Raw genomic sequence first — 19,828 nt, 5'->3', positions numbered from 1 at the left:
ACTTGCATCTCGGGAATGAAGCCCGCAATACCAATCACGCACCCGATCTCCAAAAGGAGTATTCAGGGATGCGGAGGTAGTCGTAGATGAGGGCGTGGATGAACTTTGATTGGGGTATAAACCCGCATCCACCCACTCTTTTCGGACCTCATCGTACGTTTTTTGGCCCAAGCGATGGTAAAACTTTCTTTTGCTTGCAGAATCAGAAGCTTTACCACGCTTTTCCTAATTAATCAATAAAAATCGAATGTCATGTATTAGTTTAATGACTAAATCAAATGAAGTGAATTCAAATTGGTAAACTATAATATAATATGAAATACTTACAACTTCTATTGGAGTTGTTTTTTCGGCAACAAAGGCCTCCCAATCCCTCTTTGATATGTGACCCCATATTTCGTAGGGCATCTTCGAAGGTGATTGCTTTCAACCTTCATTTCCCGTTTTGACCTTTTTGGTCGTACGGGCACGTCTCTTCGTAATCCAGCCAATTACTAGCTTGGATTTGAAATCTCTGAATCTTTCAGCAACAGCTGAAAGAAACACATTCTTCTTGTCCTCATCGCTCTCGATGTGGAAAAGATTCTACAAAAAACATTTATATTTATTACTATCAATTAAATTAGTTTTAAAATGAAACTAAATGAGTAAAGTTAGTAAAGTTGCTTACCACAGTATCATTCCATAGAGAGTTCTTCAAACCCTCTGGAACCTCGTTCCATGCGTGCAATATGGAAATCTTGCGGGTACATAGGCTCACTTGTTTTCCATATTGCCTACGCCATTTTCCGCAGGGTTGACCCAATGCATTGTATTCCAAATGCATAGGTTCTGTGACTTTGAAGTTTTTCGTAGGACCTCGCCCTTTTCTTTTCTTACTGGTAGTGGGAGCATCCATTGGTGGGGCGTCTTCAGTCTCAAAATCATTGTCAATTGGTGGAGCGTCTTCAGCCATACGCTCGTATCTCACAATTTGGTCCTCTTCACTGTCATAACTGCGATGCTCATTATCCGAGGTCTCAATCTCGGGGACAATTTCGTCTCTGAATAGATGCATTGTATATCAGTACCTGAAAGAGTATGAATAGAAATATATTAGAACATAAACTAAGTAATATTAAGAATATGACTATGATTTACAATTCTAATACGTTCAACAAAATAATATATAACAAAGAGTGTTCTGTGCAAAGTTTCATGCGAAACAAACCAAGTGCCAAAAAAGCTTTAAAAAGCTATAAATTCATACCTTGTGAATCACTTAATTCAAATGTATTCCTTCCGTGTGATCTACACGCATATAACCAACATCTACATCATCTACATCATCTTGATCCACTTATTTTGGATTGATAAAGGGAGGGGAGTCTTCAAAAGCTTCATATTCTTCCTCATCCTCAACATCACCTATACCAAGGATGCTTCTTTTTCCCGGTACAACAATAGACCATTTTTTATCAGACGGGTCTATAATGTAGAATACTTGCTTGTCTTGTGTGGCTAGTATGAATGGCTCCTCACTATCACGCAAACGAGCTAAGTCTACAAGAGTGAATCCACAAGGGTCGTCATTTTTTATGCATCGTCGATTATTATCTACCCACTTACATTTGAAAAGACCAATATTGAAAGTAGAGTAGTCAAGCTCCCATATTTCATGTACCCGCCCGTAGTATACCAATTTAGCATTAACCGGCGCTTGATCCTTCGCACTCGCGTAAAATGTAGATGACGCCAAAATAGAAACCCCACTATTCTGTAGATACGATGACTTCTTGTCTTGACCCTCAGTCCAAAATGTGAAGTCATTTACATCGTAACCCTCATATTTGTTGACATCATCACGCGAACCAAAAGCTAACCACTTAACAATTTCGGATACACCCTTGAGTTCTTTGAATATTACTCGATTATGAAACCAATTAATAAACGCCTTGTTATGTAACTGCATCAATGCCCTATCCCCTTTAGAAGGATGTTTTGCGCGCAATATATCAAAATGCTCACTCAAAAAAGGATGAACTTCCGGAATATGATACAACACACACAAGTGTGCTTGTAGAAGGCTTTCTCGAGGAGGTGTGACCGATTTGGAGCCAATTGTTTCTTTTACCTCAAGCCTTCCTTCATGTCTAGAGGTGGGAAGTCCAATAGGCTTTGCCATGGCCAAATACTCGGCTATAAAGTTACTAATCTCATCGCTCACAGTGCCTTGAATCATACTCCCCTCGGGTTGTGCTGGATTCCTCACCTTGTTTTGTAAAACACCCATGTGTCTTTCAAAAGGATAACACCACCTTAAAAAAACTGGACCCAAAAGCTTGATCTCACGAACGAGATGGACAATAAGATGAACCATTATGTCAAAAAAAGAAGGTGGAAAGTACATCTCAAACTTGCATAAAGTTACAATCAAGTCGAGTTGAAGTGCATCAAGTTTAAAGGGATCAAGAACTTTACTACAAATTGTGTTGAAGAACGAACATAGCTCGGTAATAGCATATCTCACATGTTTTGGCAGTATTCTACGGATTGCAATTGGTAAGAACACTTGCATCATTACATGGCAATCGTGAGATTTCATGCTTCCCAACTTCAGCTCACCATTTAGGCTCACAAATCTCTTCATGTTGGATGAGTACCCAGATGGAACCTTAATGCCATACAAACACTCACAAAATGTCTGCTTCTCTGCTTTGGACAATGTGTAGCAAGCTGGAGGCAAATAAACTTTGTCATTACTCATCTTCTTCTCTGCCACCAACTTCATCAGCTCTATTTCTTTTGTTACTCACCTTAACATGTGTCCACAACTCCGGACGAAGACCCTTACATTCAAACCAATCTCGCACGGCCCTATCATCCTTTGTCATACTCGGAATGTTCATGAGAGTCCCGAGTATGGCATCGCATACATTTTTCTCTATATGCATAACGTCAAGACAATTCCTAACCTGCAGATCTCTCCAATATGAAAGCTTCCAAAAGATTGATTCTTTTTTCCATAATCGGTCTTCACCCCCTTGCACTTGCCCCGTTTTACCAAATACAGTCTCAACTCCCTTAACCTGTTCATAAACCTCATAACAGGTCAACGGTCGACGAGCTACACGGTCCTCAACCTCCCCGTTGAACAACTTCTTCTTCTTACGATATTGGTGGTCTCGTGGGAGGAACTTTCGATGGTGCATGAATACGTGTTTGCACTTAGGATTGAGAAACACCTTTGCCTATTTGCTACGGTCACCTAATAACCGCAGCAAATAATGCTTAATATATTTTTTTCCGTTTAATGTGCACTTATTTGCTGCGGGCACAATACAACCGCAGCAAATACGCATTATTTGCTGCGAGCATTAGGGAAACCGCATCATTTGTAGACTTTTTTTTTCTAATTCTTTTTCCTATTTATTGCTGCGTATATAGAAAAACCGCAGCAAATAATTCGCAGCAAATACGTTTTTTTTCACTAGTGGGGGATGGTGACCACACTTGCAATAACCTTGACTGTATCAATGCCACAAACTCAAGATGGTCAACCTTTGCTAAATCCAATAAAAGGGGTTAACTATATGATCAAAATATGATCAAAATGGTTAATTGACACTGATATGCTACACTATAGAAAGATGATGAAACCAGAAACCTTAGACACTTTTGTGTGGAATGAAATGGTGTTCCTTTAATGAGATTACCACAAGATAGAACTCTAATCATACCAAATAGACTCAATTTCTATGTAACACTCCGAGATTTTAATAATGAAATTATTTAATATTTTAATGACTTTTAAAAATTTTACAATTATATTAAATTATATCTGAATTAGTTTTAATAAATTTCTTGCATACATGAATTTAAATGTTAACTTATACACATATATTAAAAATATAGTTACAATTTATTAAATAAAGAGGTTCGAATCAAAATGATTATTTTATTAAAATGTGTGAGCCCATAAAGGTGAGTCTCTTAATTGGATCTCGCAAAAAAATAAATCGAGATAAAAATAAATAAATAAATAAACCTAATAAGGGAAATTTGCAAAGAAACACCTTTTAAAACCACTTTTTTGTAAAGAAATACCTTTTATAATTTTTTTTGTAAAAAAACACCTTTTAAGTGTCTTTTTTTAAAAAAAGTCTCTTAAAAGTTGTTTTTTTACAAAAAAAAAATTATAAAAGATGTTTCTTTGCAAAAAAGGATTTTAAAAGGTGTTTTTTTGCAAATTTCCCTAATAATAATAATGATAAGAATAACATGGATAAAAGGCATAAAGCCCTCGTTACTCAAAACCCAGTCGTCATTCTCCTTCTCCTCCTTTCTCTCTTCCCTCTTCTCTCACTTCCCTCCCTCAGCTTGAAGAACCAGCAGCCGCGCCACTGTGACCACCACCAGCAGCCGGCCGCGTTATTTTTGTTCTTCTCTACAGGCGGCCACCGCAGCACAACTCGCTTCTCCCTCCTCCCTCGCTGTGAGCAGCCGCCAGCTGCTGGCCGATTTTGGGCTTCTCTCCAGCCAGTTTTGCGCGCCACCATCTTTGTGCTCCACACCACCACAACAACCACCTATACTCTCACCCATTTCTAATTCCCCTTTGTAAGACATCTCACCTACCTCTAATTGATTTTCCTTCTTGTTTTAATTGGGATTTTTATCAAGTTTATGAGTCTTATGATGATTTTGTATTATTTCTTTCTTTTATTTATTGAATCTTGCTATGAGTAAGAGTTGGATTTGTGAATTGAATATATTTATGAATTAAGGTTTAAAGTATGAATATAAATGAAAGTTGTACTACTTTTGTGTTTAGGGATGTTTTATAACTTTAATAAATTGGTATGAGATTTGAATATGTGATTATATTGTGAATGGTGATAAATGTAGAATAGATGGTTGAAGTTATTAGTCCCAAAAGTGGGTGTTAATTGTCACTTGTATTGTTAAAAAAAAAATGATGGTGGTTATTGTTTATATTATTGAGTATTATTGCTAGTCAATTATGTTACGATCGTAGCTATTAGAGTTGAATTCTATCGTTGTGGAAGTTGAAAGAAACTATTGTTATTATTGTTGCTAATTATTAGAGGAAGTGTTTCTTTTCGTGTTCTTTGCCATTGTGAGTGATTTTGTATGTTGTAGTGAGTTATACGACAACTTGAGGTTATCTCTAACATCAAAATTATTCAAGTTATTAGTATTAGTGTTGTTGTACAAGTGTTATTTGTTGATCACATAATATGGTGATAGGGTTTTGTTACTCGAGTCCCATAGGTTTAAAGAAATGGTCTTAACGTACATTTTGTTGTTGTGAAACCTTATTTGATCCTTGGTTTAGTGGATGTAAAAGCTTATTTGATTGTTGAGTTAATGTTATAACTTATGAACAAATATAGATTGAGTAATGTGAATTGGTTTAGCATGCGTTAGAATAAGTGGAAGTTACTTTGAATGGGTGAATGATAGCTTGTTGTTGATGTTAGATGCTCTTAAGTGGAGACAAGTAGGCTTATTAGTTCTATTCCTAACTTGTATAGGTTCCTAGTTCATAAGAGGAAAGTAGAACTTAGTTGGGTGATTTTTGTAACTTGTGGTCGCGCAATGACGCTTGCAGGTACGTACGCGCAGTAATTAATTATTATATTCATCGTTTCAAAGTATTATCAATATTACATGATTATATGCATTGCATTAGAAATTAGAATTATAGAACGCCAGAAAGTAAGCCATGCTAGTGAATAGTCATAATAGTGATATAGGCAAGTAGAATAAAAGCCTTAGGAGACTATGAGAACATACTTCTAAATAGTAGAGAACGCACCATGGTTGTGCGTGGTATCGAAGTGATTTCCTACTTATTGAGCCTTGATTTATGATTAGTTGGCGTGACTCAACTGGATTATGTTCGGTTGATTTAGTAGCCCCCTAGGTGAGGTCTGACGGGACCACCGTAAGGGGAGTATGAGCATGCTTGGGTCACTAGGCGCCGGATGGCCGATACCGCCCCTTGACCGAGGTGTTACCATGCGGGCCTCGCAAACCCCAATGTGGTGGCCTCTTCACTGGTTTAGTACCCCAGTGTGTTAGTTTTTCTCGAAGGTAGGACCCGAGAGGGTCAGCTGGAGGGGGTATGAGCTCATACTTTGCCATGGGCGCCGGATGGCCGATAACGCCTTTGGCCGTGTCACTATGCCATGAATAGAGAAATGATCCACTATCTTTGAATATACTCGAGAGATTAGTAGTTTGAAAGAGAAATTATGAGTAAATAGAGGTGTTTAGACAGATGAGTAGACTCGTTATTGCCATACTATATTGTTGTCTATAGTTTTGTTCAATGACTTCAATTGTTATAAGTTCATTAATTACTGACGTGTATGTGTTTGTTGTTGTTTGCTCATGACTCTCTATGATGTTCCTGCTATGACACATCTAACTATGGTCATTATGTTGAGCAGCAGGAGGATCATAGCTTGACATGACAGGTATAGGAGCTTCTTTTGCTTTGCTTTGGGGGAAAGAGCGGAGTACGGTCGTAACAATTGTGTACAAATTGTCTGATGCTTGTAGCTTCTATATTACTTGTAAATTTTTCTTTTGGGATTGTATAATTTCTTTTGTATGGAGCCATGTGACTCCTTGTATGATCCATAGTTCCGCTGCGTAGTTTTTGGATGTACAGTAGTGAGAATACTCCTTAACACTGGAACCACGATCCTCATTAGAGTTGATGATTTGAGAAGCCGACGATGATTCTTTCCGTCGTGACGTATTCTTGAAGGCATTAGATTATTTTAGTTATGTTATCTATTTATATATTCTTGTCACATGCTCAGTTTTCAGCAGAGATGCTGCTGAAATTTCCACTTACTCACCTTTTCAATTAATCTTTAGCGTTATTCTAATTATTTTCCCTTTTTCTTTTTATATAACATCCGAATTTCCTCCCTTCCTTCACGATTCTGGTTTCGTTTAAGGGGTTGGAAATTCAGGGGTGTTACATCCTAACTTTTTCATCGGAGCTCAAAGCCCAAGATCAAGCTTCTTTGTCCAAAGTCATACCACCATCATTTAGGCCAGACTATTATCAAAACTTAGATAACCGAGTAACAAACATTGAAAAATACCTAATACCAACATGGTGTATACTTAGAAAATCTGAGTGATGATATGTACTATTTGAGGAGAATGACAGCCAATATGAACACCTACTACGTGAATCACTACCCTGATCGCTGGGACCCAACTCAAATCATTAATGATGAGCTAGCAAGAAGAAGAGAGGGAAGGCCTCTTAGGAGAAGTGATGGCCAACATTGAGAATAATGTAATTAATGGGGGAGGGGGGGGGGGGCAGTAGGTGGTGATGAGGTGGTCTTATGAGTATATTTTGGGAATATGGAGTTGTGTTGGTGTGTTGAGTTGGTGATGATAATGATGATGATGATGATGAGATGATTCATATGTTGGTTCTTTAATTTATTGGTGCTTGTTGTTTTTGAGATGATGATAACTTGATGTTGAGAAAGAGATGATGATGATGATAACGGGATATAATGATGGTGATGGAGTCCGACCCATGCAGTCGATATACCACGATGTACTCAAGTCACCATCTCTAACAAGTCTATATGGTGATTTAAGTTAAATCTGATAATCTTGTATCCAACAGTTTGTCGTTTTTTTATTAGAATTGGTGGTATGAAGTAGGTGATTATTGTGCTATAATTGTTTGTTTTTGTTAATTGGTGTCTTAGAATTGTTATTAATTATTAATGATGAATGTGTAATTGTTAGTAATAAGCTTATAACTAAATGGTCCCAAGTTTAACCCCTTGATTTATTTTTTTGCTTTCACTCGACATTTCTAATTCCTTATAATCCCATTCAATCCCGCCCCTGATTTCCTTTACTTCCTATTTTCTTTCCCAATTTTGCCCAGCAGTCGAAAACCCCTTCATCCCAATAACTCCACCGTCATCCTTCATCGTCGTTAACTCTAGCCACTGACCGGCCACCATCAACCTCCCGCGGGGCTGCACACAGTATCAAACCATGTATGTACCTTTTTTTCCTTTTTCTTTCTTTCCATAAAACTTTTAAATTTGTGCGATTCTTTTAAATTTCTCATTTCTTTGAATGTTAATCGTCGAACATTGTTAGTTGATATATGATTGATGATTGTACAATACCCCAAACTACATTTGTTGATTAATTTAGTGTTTTTGGCTTAATTGGTGGTAAGTTTATAAATTTAGGTTTTCTTATTTAATTTATTGGAATTTATTAGAGCTTCAATTGATTAGTAATTTTATTCTACAATGGATTCAGGTAATTTGTTTGAATTTCTTGAAATAAGACATTAGATTATTGATTTAGGGTTTTTGGCTATACACTTTTAAGATTGTGAGGATGTTAAATTTATTGTGTTAATGTTTTTTTAGGTTTTAAAATTTTGATGAATCTAGCAATTAGGTTAGTTGATAATGTATTTAGTAATTTTCTAGGTTTTTGTCCTGCTGTAGAATTTTCCATTTGGTGATTTGTGTCTCTTTTATGGTTTATTAAAGTATGAGCAATAGTAATTTTGTTAGGCTGTAGGTTGTTGTGAATTGAGGAAATAATTTTTCCATTTTTGTCTTAAGATCAGAGGGATAAACCTAAACCTTCATTTAAAAAAAATTAGTAAAAGGATTTCATGATATTGATCGACATTGATGGATTTCATGATATTTGGTATTGCTTAGTTGGGGATAAGAATTTATAGACTTGGAGAGTTGAAAGGAAGCACTAGAGATGGAATTGTCAATTGTTAGTATCTGTTACTAGATAGTTGGGAACGGAAACAAAGTAACGGAATTGCTTATCCCAAGTAACGGTATTGATTACCAAATCTTCATAGCAAACGTGTAAGGGATTCACTTATACGTTTCCGATACTAGCTGTAAAAAAAACAATACCAAACACTCCCTAAATGGTTACATCATGTGTTGTTTTCAAAATATAAAAACTATATTGAGCAATTATGTATTAAATAAATAATGTTGAATGTAAATTTTTCACTTAAATTATCAACATCACTTGTTTTATTTTCTGAATTCGCTCCTGCTTAATGTAAATGGCTTAATTTGCTTGATTTTGTGAAAATTTTTAATTGTAAATTAGCAAGTATTTTGTTCCTAATCAACAACATTTCCCTTTTTTGATATGGGGTTAAGGCTAGATAATCTTTTATAGGCAAGGAGAGAACAAAGATTTAATCCTTCTTGTAGGTGGTGAGAATCGATCCCTTGTCACAAAGAGTGAAACGAAAAGCCTTGAACTACTAGGTTAATCCATGATTCTCAACATAATTTTCTTTCTAATTTTCCATTTAGTTAAACTATAAATTCGTTCAAAAGTTAATTTTGAAATATGCTTTCTTGGGTATTGTTATTGTTTAATTGCCTGCAATGGTCAATTTTTTTATGGCTTAAAATTAAATATGGTGATTTGTGTGTATAATTGATCTCTAATTGGATTTTAGAATATAATTGATTATGGCTGAATGGTAATTATCTACACCCTTCATTTCTGTTCATGTAGTAGTGAGATGTTAAGATAAGGGGAGAGTGGATGAAACTATCATAAGTTATAGAAATATACAAGAAACAGTTTGTGGAGTGATGAATAAAGTGAAGGGGTAAAGATTGTCATGAGACGGATATAAACAGAAAGTATAATGATCAATAGGGAGTAGAAGGGGAATTAGTTACACTGAATTGCAACTACCATCACCCAATTATCATTTTACTTGTGTTCGAATGATCTCCAATGGAAGTCTCATAATATGTTGGTTTCTTCAACATAGATTTCCTATCAATTTATACTTTAGAAATAATGAGGACCGCGGGGATGATTCATAGAGGCAAATGTGAGAATAAGTCATTGGTATTGTTTTATGATCCCTTAATAAGCACAAGATTCTTGGTCTTTGATTACAAAATTTTCAATTAGGGGTGATATTTTTTGTCTACATTAGTATTGGTTATAGCCTTGAAAACTATGGAAGTATATGTATGTTGTGTTAATTTTGTCTGCATTTGATCTCTTCTTTTATTGACTTGATATTCAAAACTCTGCAGATCCTTCATTGCCAAAAGATTGCTGGAAAAAGCAACGTTGCTTTCTCAAAAGAAGACACATCTACTCTTAGTGTGCTGCTTATGCCTTTACGTATCAGACACCAGAAATAAATTGCCACCTTTCTCTTTATATACTGGATTATTCTTTTATAATGTCTACCTTTGGATTGCACCCATCAATTTCTCTTTATAGTACCTCTTATCTCAGCTCTCTTCAATGTCAGCTCAATTTTGTGCCAAAATTTAGAACGGAAGCTAGAACACCGCAAATACCGAGTCTTCAAGATTTACCTCGTCCTGAAAGATTCTCTAGAGTCCAACACGCGGATGATTTTATCAATTCCAACCATCTCGCTGCAAAAGATGAAATCGCTGAATGCCTTTTTCTCCTTGACAATTTAATTAGGAAAGGAGGTAATACTAATTGTAGTCCTTCTGCTTGCAAACAAATCCATGGACTTCTTGTCAAAGTAGGTGCGTTAAAAGCAGATACTTTCTTGGGTAATAAGCTATTGGTTGCATATTCCAAGAGTTTAGAGTTGTTGGATGATGCACGCAAGCTTTTTGATGAGCTTTCTGAGAGAACAATAAATGCATATGCTTCTTTAATAAGCTCTTTCTGTCAATCTGAGAAATGGGTTGATCTTTTCGTGGTGTTTGAGATGATGTTGAATGATGGGATGTTGCCTGATAGATTTCTTCTACCAACTATCTGCAAAGCCTGTTCAGTAATGCAAGTGGGGAAATGTGGTGAAATGGTTCATGGGTATGCCATAAGAAGGGGCTTAGATGAAGATGTTGTTGTTGGGAATGCTCTTATTGATATGTATACAAATTATGGTTCATTAAAATTATCTAAAAGTGTATTTAACACAATGAGGACTAAGGATGTAGTTTCTTGGACTGCCCTCATTGTAGCTTATATGTTTCATGGTGTTCTTGATGAGGCAATGGACACATTTTGTAAGATGGAGTTGGATGGTGTGGAAGCAGATTTGATTTCTTGGAATGCACTTATCTCTGGCTTTGCCATGAATGGGGAGATTGAAAGGGCTTTAAGAACTCTAGAAGAGATGCAAAGAAAAGGGATGAGGCCGCAAGTGAACTCTTGGAATGGAATTATCTCAGGGTGCATCAAGGATGAATGTCTTGAAGATGCTTTAGATACTTTTGTAAAGATGCTTTGGAATTTCTTGACCCCAAATATTGTAACAATTGTCAGCATTCTACCAGCTTGCGCTGGCTTGAAGGATCTAAATTTAGGAAAAGCAATTCATGGTTACTCTTTAAAATTTGGCTTTCAGTGCGATGCTTATGTTGGTGGATCATTAATCAATATGTATTGGAAATGTGGAAGGATTGATAATGCAGAAAACATTTTTGTCAGGATCAAGAGTAAAACCACCTTCATATGCAATGAGATGGTTGCAGCTTACGTGAGTGAGGGCTATGTGGAGCAAGCTCTTAAACTTTTTAATTCCATGAAAGACTTTGGTCCAAAACCTGATGAGATTACATGTAACACGGTGCTTTCTGCCTATTTCAGAGATGGTAGAATTGAGAAGGTGTATGAACTGCTGTATGATATGTCTGAAATGGGTTTGCTACCAAATGTTGTCACATTTAATATTTTAGTAACTGGTTATCAGCAACATGGCCAAGGTGAAGAAGCTTTGAGATTTTTTCAGGCCATGCAATCACCTCATAGCGGCAGTTTTCTTTCACAAATATCAAAAAATCCGATCCAACCAAATCCCGTCACTGTTACTGGTGCTCTTGCAGCCTGTGCAGATTTAGGTTTTCGGCGCCAAGGGAAGGAACTTCATGCTTATATTGTCAAAAAAGGACTTGACTTGAATACTTTTGTTTCAACTGCACTGGTTGATATGTATGCAAAATGCAATGATATGGACTCAGCAATAGAAGCATTCTGGAGAGCAAGTAGCAAGAATACTGTTACATGGAACACGTTGATAGCAGGTTATGTCAACAGAAGGCAGGAACCTGAGGCATTTCGTCTCTTTGATAGAATGCTGAAAGAAGGGGTTGAACCAAGTTCTGTTACTTACATGATTCTTATTCCTGCATGTGGAGAAGTGGAAGCTTTTAGACTAGGACGAGAGATGTTTGGTTATCTTCTGAAGAATCGGTTTAATGATTCTGATAGTTACCTTGCAAATCCTTTGATAGACACCCACCATAAATGTGACGGCATAAAACAGGCCAAATTGGTATTTGATTCCAAATTGCGATTTAGGGACATTTTCAAAAATAGTTTGCTAATGAAATACATACACTATACTTCTTTTGTACCAATTTCAGGACACTTACAGAACTTCTAAGGAAGATTGGAGCTTGTAGAAAAAACAGAATTACATGTATCACAGTGCACTCATGAACAATAGACTCTGAAACTTTGTACATTACATTCTAACTTTTTGTCACTTTTTCTAGTATGAAAATAGATGATGTGAATGGTTTCAAAAAGGGTCTTGTACAGGGTTGTCATGGCAATATGATATTGAAAAAGGGATTTCAGACTGGAACATTGGTTTGATGCTAGTAATGGAAGATCGAGATTAATATTTGAAGGAAACTTGTAGCACTATGGTCAAAATAGGGGAATAAGGGGAGAAAAATGAGGAAAGGATATCACTGCATCGGAAGATCGAGATTAGTATTGTTTATTGGTTAATTATGCTGGGTTTAAACCGTTTTTTTTTTTTTTCTTATGTCTTTAAATTGCTGTGGATTGGACTCTCTTTGATTGTTAGTTAGGTTTAATTTAGGGATTTGCTCAAGATAAATTTTGGGTAAAATGTTGGGGTTTTGGCGTAAGTTGGAACTTGTAAGTAAAATTAGGCTAAAATTTTCAGTTAAGAGAGGCCAAGCTTGGCTTTTCTTTGTGTTTTAGAGATGACAGAGTACAATTAGATTGTTTCCTCACGTTACCGCTGAGTGTTGACTAAGCAATTGGGAGCAATTTTAAGAGTGCTGGTACTGCAGCTAGGTTTAGTTAAATCAGTTTGATTGAGAAGTAATCCCCTCACCCACAATTTTTTTTTCCTTTGAGCTCATTTTTCTTGCGTGTGGTGAACTTCTGATTGTAGAAATCTGTCTCTTGTCAGTAATGTGTGCAGCCCGAAACACTGCAGGCAGCAGGTTTAGTTTCTGTTCATCCTTGTTCTGCTCTACGCATCAGGAGTTGGTTTGATGCCTTTCCTGCCTGAGTGTTGCTGCTTCCTTAGTGATCTTTCCTTCTCAATAGCTCTTCCTACGATTATCAACTTCTCTATATGATCATCAATCGAACGCTTAATACGACATTGATTTTCTATGAACCTCAGCTGCAGGTTCTATGTGGCTAAGGATGTGGGCAAAACGATCCTGATATTGAAGATGAAAGTCACCAAATAAGTTTATTTCAGTAATCCTAATTGATTTTGCTAAATCTTCAAATAAGTTAAGGAGTTATCATGTTCTTCCTTTTAATGCAATATCCTTATTAACATAGTGCATTGCTGACTATTAATGCTACTCGCATTATGGCAAGAGCTCTATGATCGTCAACCCGCACAGAAAACAACATCCTAGAAGCATATGTACTCCAGAAATAGTGCGGTCAGCAGGTTTGTTTCTGTTCATCTGTGTTTGCTCTCCGCATTGAGTTGGTTTGATGTGTTTTCTGCCCGAGTGTTGCTGCTTTATTCAGCTTTGTCACATAGTCAGCAATACCCTACGTTAGCAACAAACATCACTGATAAATAATGCTTCTTACGAACCTGTGATGCAGCAACAAACATTATATAAGGCTTCTTCTTGGTTTAGTGCATACAAACAAAGACTTACTTCTGCTATGTATGCTTTCAATTCAGTTAACTTGCATCCACCATTTTCTTTTATATATGCAGAATACATATTAGTTTTGATGAAGCAAGATACAACAGTTTCATTGATCTTCAAGATAGGCTAATCAAAATATATGCCAGTACAGAATCCTATGGTTTCTTTCCCTTGATTTTCATTATATTTTATATCTTGTATTGTGGCTGGAAATGTACCATATGTTAGGATTGCTAATAAGACAGATATATCATAAAAGAGAACGAGAAAATAACGCATTTCACTGTGAATCGCAGAATGGCTTTACTCTTAAATAGTTGAGAGGATAACCATTTATGTCGCAAACGCTATTCATTTTAACCTTTGTACTGTTTTCAAATTTTCTGGAGTGCACATTTGTTAGTTGATATGCTATTTTTGTGTAGCTAATTGTGAGTCTAATCAATGTTGGTTATTTGCAGCATGAGCCAAAGAAGAAACCTGCTGGGCTGCTGGTGCAGTGAAAAATATATCCAAAAAAGATTCATCATCAAGTGATGATTCTTCTGATAGTGATTCATCTGATGAAGAGTTAAGTTTGTTTGTGGCATTATGATGGGTGTTACTTGACTTTGGATGAGTGTTTTAGAGTGATATTAAATATCCTAATGCCTTGATTCCTATGGGTTTCTTGATTGAGTTCTTGAGCTTGTGGTTTCTTTTTTTCTTCCACTAAATATTTATGGCCCAACAGAACAAGAAATCATGTTTTTTTTTTTTTTTTTTTTTTGCTTTAGCTACTCATTTACCCTTTATGACCTTGGAAACACTAGAAAAGTAAACTTTTCTGTTGTTTTAATTGCTACTTGCATAGTGATAAATGTTTTGCTAAGTATATCGAGACATAGGGCGGCTTAGTTTGCTATACTTTTCTACTTTTGTCCGTCCCACTTCATTTGATACATTTCCTTTTTGTATGCTTTTTTTCTCATAGATATATCCGTCCCACTTAATTACTACTAAGCTGTTGTTTTAATTACTACCTGTTGTTTAGCTAGCTGCTTCAACATCAAGTGATTTTGTCATACACCTTTGTGCAGGAGCTTGCTTTGTTATGGGAGAAAATGATACGGTAACCTGTTAAGTGTTGCTCAGATGCTGAGAGAGATGCAGTATACGAGGAAGTGAAACCACACTTACTCTTTCCGTATAAGGGTAAGGGTAAGGTTGCATATCCCTAACCATCGTTACCTGCTTAGGCAAGAGCCACTTCATTGGCGATGATGGTATAATATTTTTTTTGGCTATTCTGCTTCAAAATCAAAGTAAGCAACATCTGTTCCATTTCCATATCAAATGAGCAAATGAAGTGGAAATCGTATCTTTGTATGTAACAGGGACACCAAAAGTTGAAAGCCATCAATCCATTTCATTATGTTGCTGAGAAAATTCTTATAATATGTTATTGAATTGGACGATGTGGGTTATCGTGTGATGGGTCCAAGTAATGATAATTGTAACCATGTTAAGATTAGGATTAGGCCTTGGCTATAGAAGCTTTTGGCATTTTGTGACTATGTTGGGTCTAATCCATGGAAAGGTTGCTAATCATATCACGCCTGATGAACACTTTGAACTTTGTGAAGCATTATAATCACCTTCTTCACCAAATTAATTTATGAACCACTTGAACAGTTCGTTTTGCTGAATTATTTATTCCCTTTTTTATGTGACCCTACATAACTGGTTGAACCTAATACCTAGCCATGTGAATTTCGCAATCTGGGGTTCGATCATAGTGTTGCAGGCGTAATGTCTCCCAGTCATTTCTATGTCTATAACTGCCCTCATATTGAGTCGAATTCTCAAAACACCTTCTATAGTAGTTTATTTGAAATATATTAATATAAAATTGTTGCAATTATTTTGAAAAGTATATAAACTACAATTTAATAATGTTCATAAATCCTTTATTTTTGGTGTTATATTTTGTTTGGATTGCAAAATAAAAAGTGCTTTCTTTTTGGGGTGTATTTATGATTTATTAGACTTTCCAAGTTATATACTTATGAGAATATGTTGCCAAATTTGATCCGAGTTGTTCAAAGAAAGCTAGCAAACATTGGATCAAAACATGCTCTTTTAAATTACTCTTTTTTATATTCTTTTGCAGCTTTCAATTCTCAGGTACCAAAGTAAATTTCACTACTTCATGGGCATGTTGCTTCACTTTTGAGACATATTGTGGATTCTATTGGTATGTACTAATATAATATTTGCTAGATTTCATCTAAAGCTGATAGCTTGAAATTGTTTGTTGGGTTTGCTTTATTTTCTACTTCTTGGGCGTCATTGATTTTATTAGATTTCATCTAAAGTTCATTTCTAATTGTGCCATCACTTAAATATTCAAGCTGATAACTTGAAATTCTTTGTTGGGTTGAAAAGAAGTACATTTTTGGGTAAACCTTGGTGACAAGCAGCATTATTGGGGAATTTCATCATCAATTTATCAAATTCTTGAGGAATTATGGTAGAATGTCATTATATGTTGTTTCCCTAATTTATTTTAAGCTCAAAACTCAAACATAAGGTATACCTTAAAACTTTTTAACCTCAACACATCTTAATTACACCAAATTTTCAGAACTCAATATTCTGATTTTGGTATATTCTTGTCCCTCTAACTTTGCTTGTTAAATGTTCAACTTAGATTATATTTTTAGGCTATTAGTGGGAATTTGGATTATATGGTTTGATGTTCATGATTAAATATTGTAGTACTTGAAGAATTTCATCACATGATTATTGCATTAAGAGAGTCGTCACGTCATTCTGGCTATGAGTTTCTAATTTAATTTGAGGCGAAGGCACATATATTTGGACCTCAGTATGATGGAATCCGATCCTGTTTTTTGTTGACAGTTTTGGAAGTTTATATTTTTAAAAGATTTTCATTCATGATTGCTATTTAACTGCTTGGAGCTAATTCCTGGTTTCATTTTCAGCTAGAATTGTTATTGAGGAGAAGAACTGGCCTCCGTTTCTTCCAATCATCCATCATGAAATTGGAAATGAGATACCAATTCATATGCAGAAGTTGCAGTGCACAGCTTTTGCCACACTGCTAGGTTTGTTCCTTCTTTTCCTTTATGGATGCATTTGACTTACATAGGAGGTGTATCATAGAGAAGTGCTTCAAATTACAGTAGCTTCACTTTGAAGAATACTACATCATTACCAATGTTTAAAAAGGAGAAAGATGCACTATGGTGATAATGGAAGTAAGGTGATAGAGAGTCCTATAGCCTAGGTGCAAAGCATAGATGTGAGGCGTGCGCCTAAATCCTAATCACCCGAGACATTATACTTCAAATTAAAAGTTTCAGAAAGAAAGGACTAATTGTGTGGACAAAGTAGCTTTTGCATCTTTTTGCCCCTTAAGTGCACCTTTTTGAGCCTAGGGTGCCCTATTAAAATTGCCTTGCCAGACATAAAAACTGTTGGGCTTGGTTCATTTGTATACAGGCACTTTTTTACACACTGATGTTACTCCACACTTTATCAAGTTTTTGGGACCCCTTTACACTGTTCAGTAATGCTGAATGTCGTAGAATTCAGGGTTGACATCATTGTCTCACCTGGAATATTGTTGTTATTACTGCTTGGATAGAGGGTGGTGGTGAGTATATGCCCTTTGTTACCTCTCCTTGCTATTATCTACTTTATTTCGGGTATCCCTTGTGCATATGTTTTGTGGTACCATCCACTTTATTGAGCTTTCAGGTACTTGATACTACTTAGTGCTTATTCTCGGTTCAAGAAAGTTTTGTATATTATTCTGATCCATTGATCTGTGCGACCTTTCTGGCAGGACTGAGAGTGCCTTGATCTTTGGATGGTTTTCCTTGTCTTATCTGGTAATTTTTCTTATACGCTTGGTGTAACTTGTGTTGGTTTAACCCAATGAAAACACTTAAGATTCACCACCTTCTTTTCCATATTCACGATGGCTTCTGTATTTTCGCTCTTATTGCTCCTCCTGTCGTTTTCAAAGGAAGACTCTTTAGCGTAAGCTTTGCGATGTATCTATATGGAGTGTCATATTATATTGTGCTTTACGGGCCATATTTACCCAATTGAAGTATTTTTCTGCATTTTCCATTGAAGGAAACTCATCAATTTTTTCGCTATAGTATATGTTGTAGAAAAGTTGACATTGTGTGAGATGCTTGAGAGGAGTTTGTGTAAGATCATGCTAATCCGTATTATTTTTGTCAACATGGGTATCCTTCCGGTCATTGATTTTATTGGGAATATATCAATTGGGAATGTACTATAACAGCAGTATCCATCAATTTATTCAATTAAGTTCAAGAGAATTAGACTTGGTAATTGAAATCGTTGGTCGTACACACATTTCCTTCGCCGAAAGATATGTTGACGAAACTGTTCTCGAAGTTGTCGTTATTTTGTTCGTGTTGCAACCATTGTTGTAATTGTATTTCATAGCTGCTGTTGTTGTCTCGTTGCTTCTACTGGTGTTTGTTGTTGTCACTGTCATTGTCATAATGGAGCTTTGCAATCTGTAGGTGTTGTTGTTGTCCTTGGTTGCCAACTGCTGTTGTGAAATGTTAGCTGCTAGAATGTTGCTCGGTAATAGGAATTACAACCTAATCCAAATTGATTCTACAATCGAAACAATTGCCAAAACCAGTTTAAGAACATACATATGCTACGTAATTACTTACGGTGATAGGTTTTGAAGTTTGTACTTAATACTGCGATTATTAATTATGAATTGTTTCAATAAATGACTTTTAAACTAATTGGTGTAGATACCTCTATCTTGACATTGCCAGCAAAAGCACACATAGTAGAAAGCCTTACACAGGCATAGCATACACAGACAGTCTATTTGGAATTCCAAACACTAAGCAAGCAATCAAACACGTTGGTGGGACTGAATCGAATACCTTACAGCACAAGTTACCTTGAATGAATTACAATAAGCTATCTTATTACAAACTACAATAGAATTAAGTCAAGTTATAAATACATTTGGCTTATACTAATTATTTGCAGGATGAATCTTACTTAATGACCAACTCTACGTCTAATTGTTATTGTTTATTTTTGTAAAATGTTCAGGGTGAATGTAAGTCAAGTCAATGGTAAGTCAATGTTGCTGTAGTGAAATAGTTGGGGGCGGGGTGGGGACTGTTTGTGTTGGAATCTGTTTATTTTTATGTACTTGAAAATATTTTCTATATTACAGGAACTCTGCACCATCCCGTGGGAGACCAATCAAGAAAATGTGCAGAAAAAGATGTTGAAATCAACATTATACAGAACAATCACACTTTTGATTCCCCTAGGAGATTGCTTGTTTTGTCAGAATACACGAAGGGTTATCACAGTGTTCAGTGTTGGAAGTTGCCGATGAGTTATGCCCATAAGTTGACAACTGCAAGGAAGAATTTGGCTCTCCTTTAGCTTCATGATTGGGAGACATGTATAACCAAAAATCATGTGGCTAGGGATTCTGGAACACGAATGCATAACGTTTCAGGATTTACAATCTTTCATGTTTCAAGCAATTGAAGCAATACTAGGCTTTCGTTCTGCAAAACATTGACATTCTAATATGTGCATTCATATTATTGTTAATAGAAGTGTATAAAATAACATTATAAAATTTGATAATGTAACTTGGGGGAGCGCATGCGGCCCCACAACTAGTGATAGAAAACAAGAGATGAGAAATATACATAAACAAGAAAGTAGCCTATGGAGAAGTTGAATCTAAACTCTCTATGACTCTACCAACTTGAGTTGATAGGCTAGTGAATAGGCTTGATTCTAAAACAGTTGGGGTGATG

At 36.0% G+C, this 19,828-nt stretch overlaps 1 protein-coding gene across 15 annotated transcripts; it reads left to right on the top strand.

Annotated features, from left to right (window-relative positions):
• The first annotated feature begins 4,290 nt into the window (after window positions 1-4,290).
• On the top strand, window positions 4,291-19,703 carry LOC130821344 (pentatricopeptide repeat-containing protein At1g19720-like). Of its 15 annotated transcripts, XM_057687052.1 has the most exons (9): window positions 4,291-4,599; window positions 5,538-5,614; window positions 7,946-8,057; window positions 10,125-13,982; window positions 14,429-14,537; window positions 15,047-16,203; window positions 16,955-17,077; window positions 17,821-17,866; window positions 19,225-19,703. In XM_057687052.1, the coding sequence occupies exon 4, from the start codon at window positions 10,277-10,279 to the stop codon at window positions 12,464-12,466; it is 2,190 nt and encodes a 729-aa protein (XP_057543035.1). In that variant the 5' UTR covers window positions 4,291-4,599; window positions 5,538-5,614; window positions 7,946-8,057; window positions 10,125-10,276; the 3' UTR covers window positions 12,467-13,982; window positions 14,429-14,537; window positions 15,047-16,203; window positions 16,955-17,077; window positions 17,821-17,866; window positions 19,225-19,703. The 15 variants fall into 15 exon arrangements, 9 of the variants coding, with proteins under 9 accessions (XP_057543035.1, XP_057543042.1, XP_057543041.1 ...); XR_009045336.1 differs by lacking the exon at window positions 7,946-8,057 and having other exon boundaries at window positions 13,472-13,982; XR_009045338.1 differs by lacking the exons at window positions 7,946-8,057; window positions 10,125-13,982 and adding an exon at window positions 6,459-6,485.
• Window positions 19,704-19,828: the final 125 nt, after the last annotated feature.

Source organism: Amaranthus tricolor, chromosome 8 (assembly GCF_026212465.1).
Source record: "Amaranthus tricolor cultivar Red isolate AtriRed21 chromosome 8, ASM2621246v1, whole genome shotgun sequence".
NCBI lineage: Eukaryota > Viridiplantae > Streptophyta > Magnoliopsida > Caryophyllales > Amaranthaceae > Amaranthus > Amaranthus tricolor.
This window is presented reverse-complemented; position numbering and strand designations above follow the sequence as displayed.

Coding starts and splice junctions, on each gene's coding strand:
- LOC130821344 (XM_057687053.1), top strand. CDS start 10,277: ATGTCTACCTTTGGATTGCACCCATCAATTTCTCTTTATAGTACCTCT.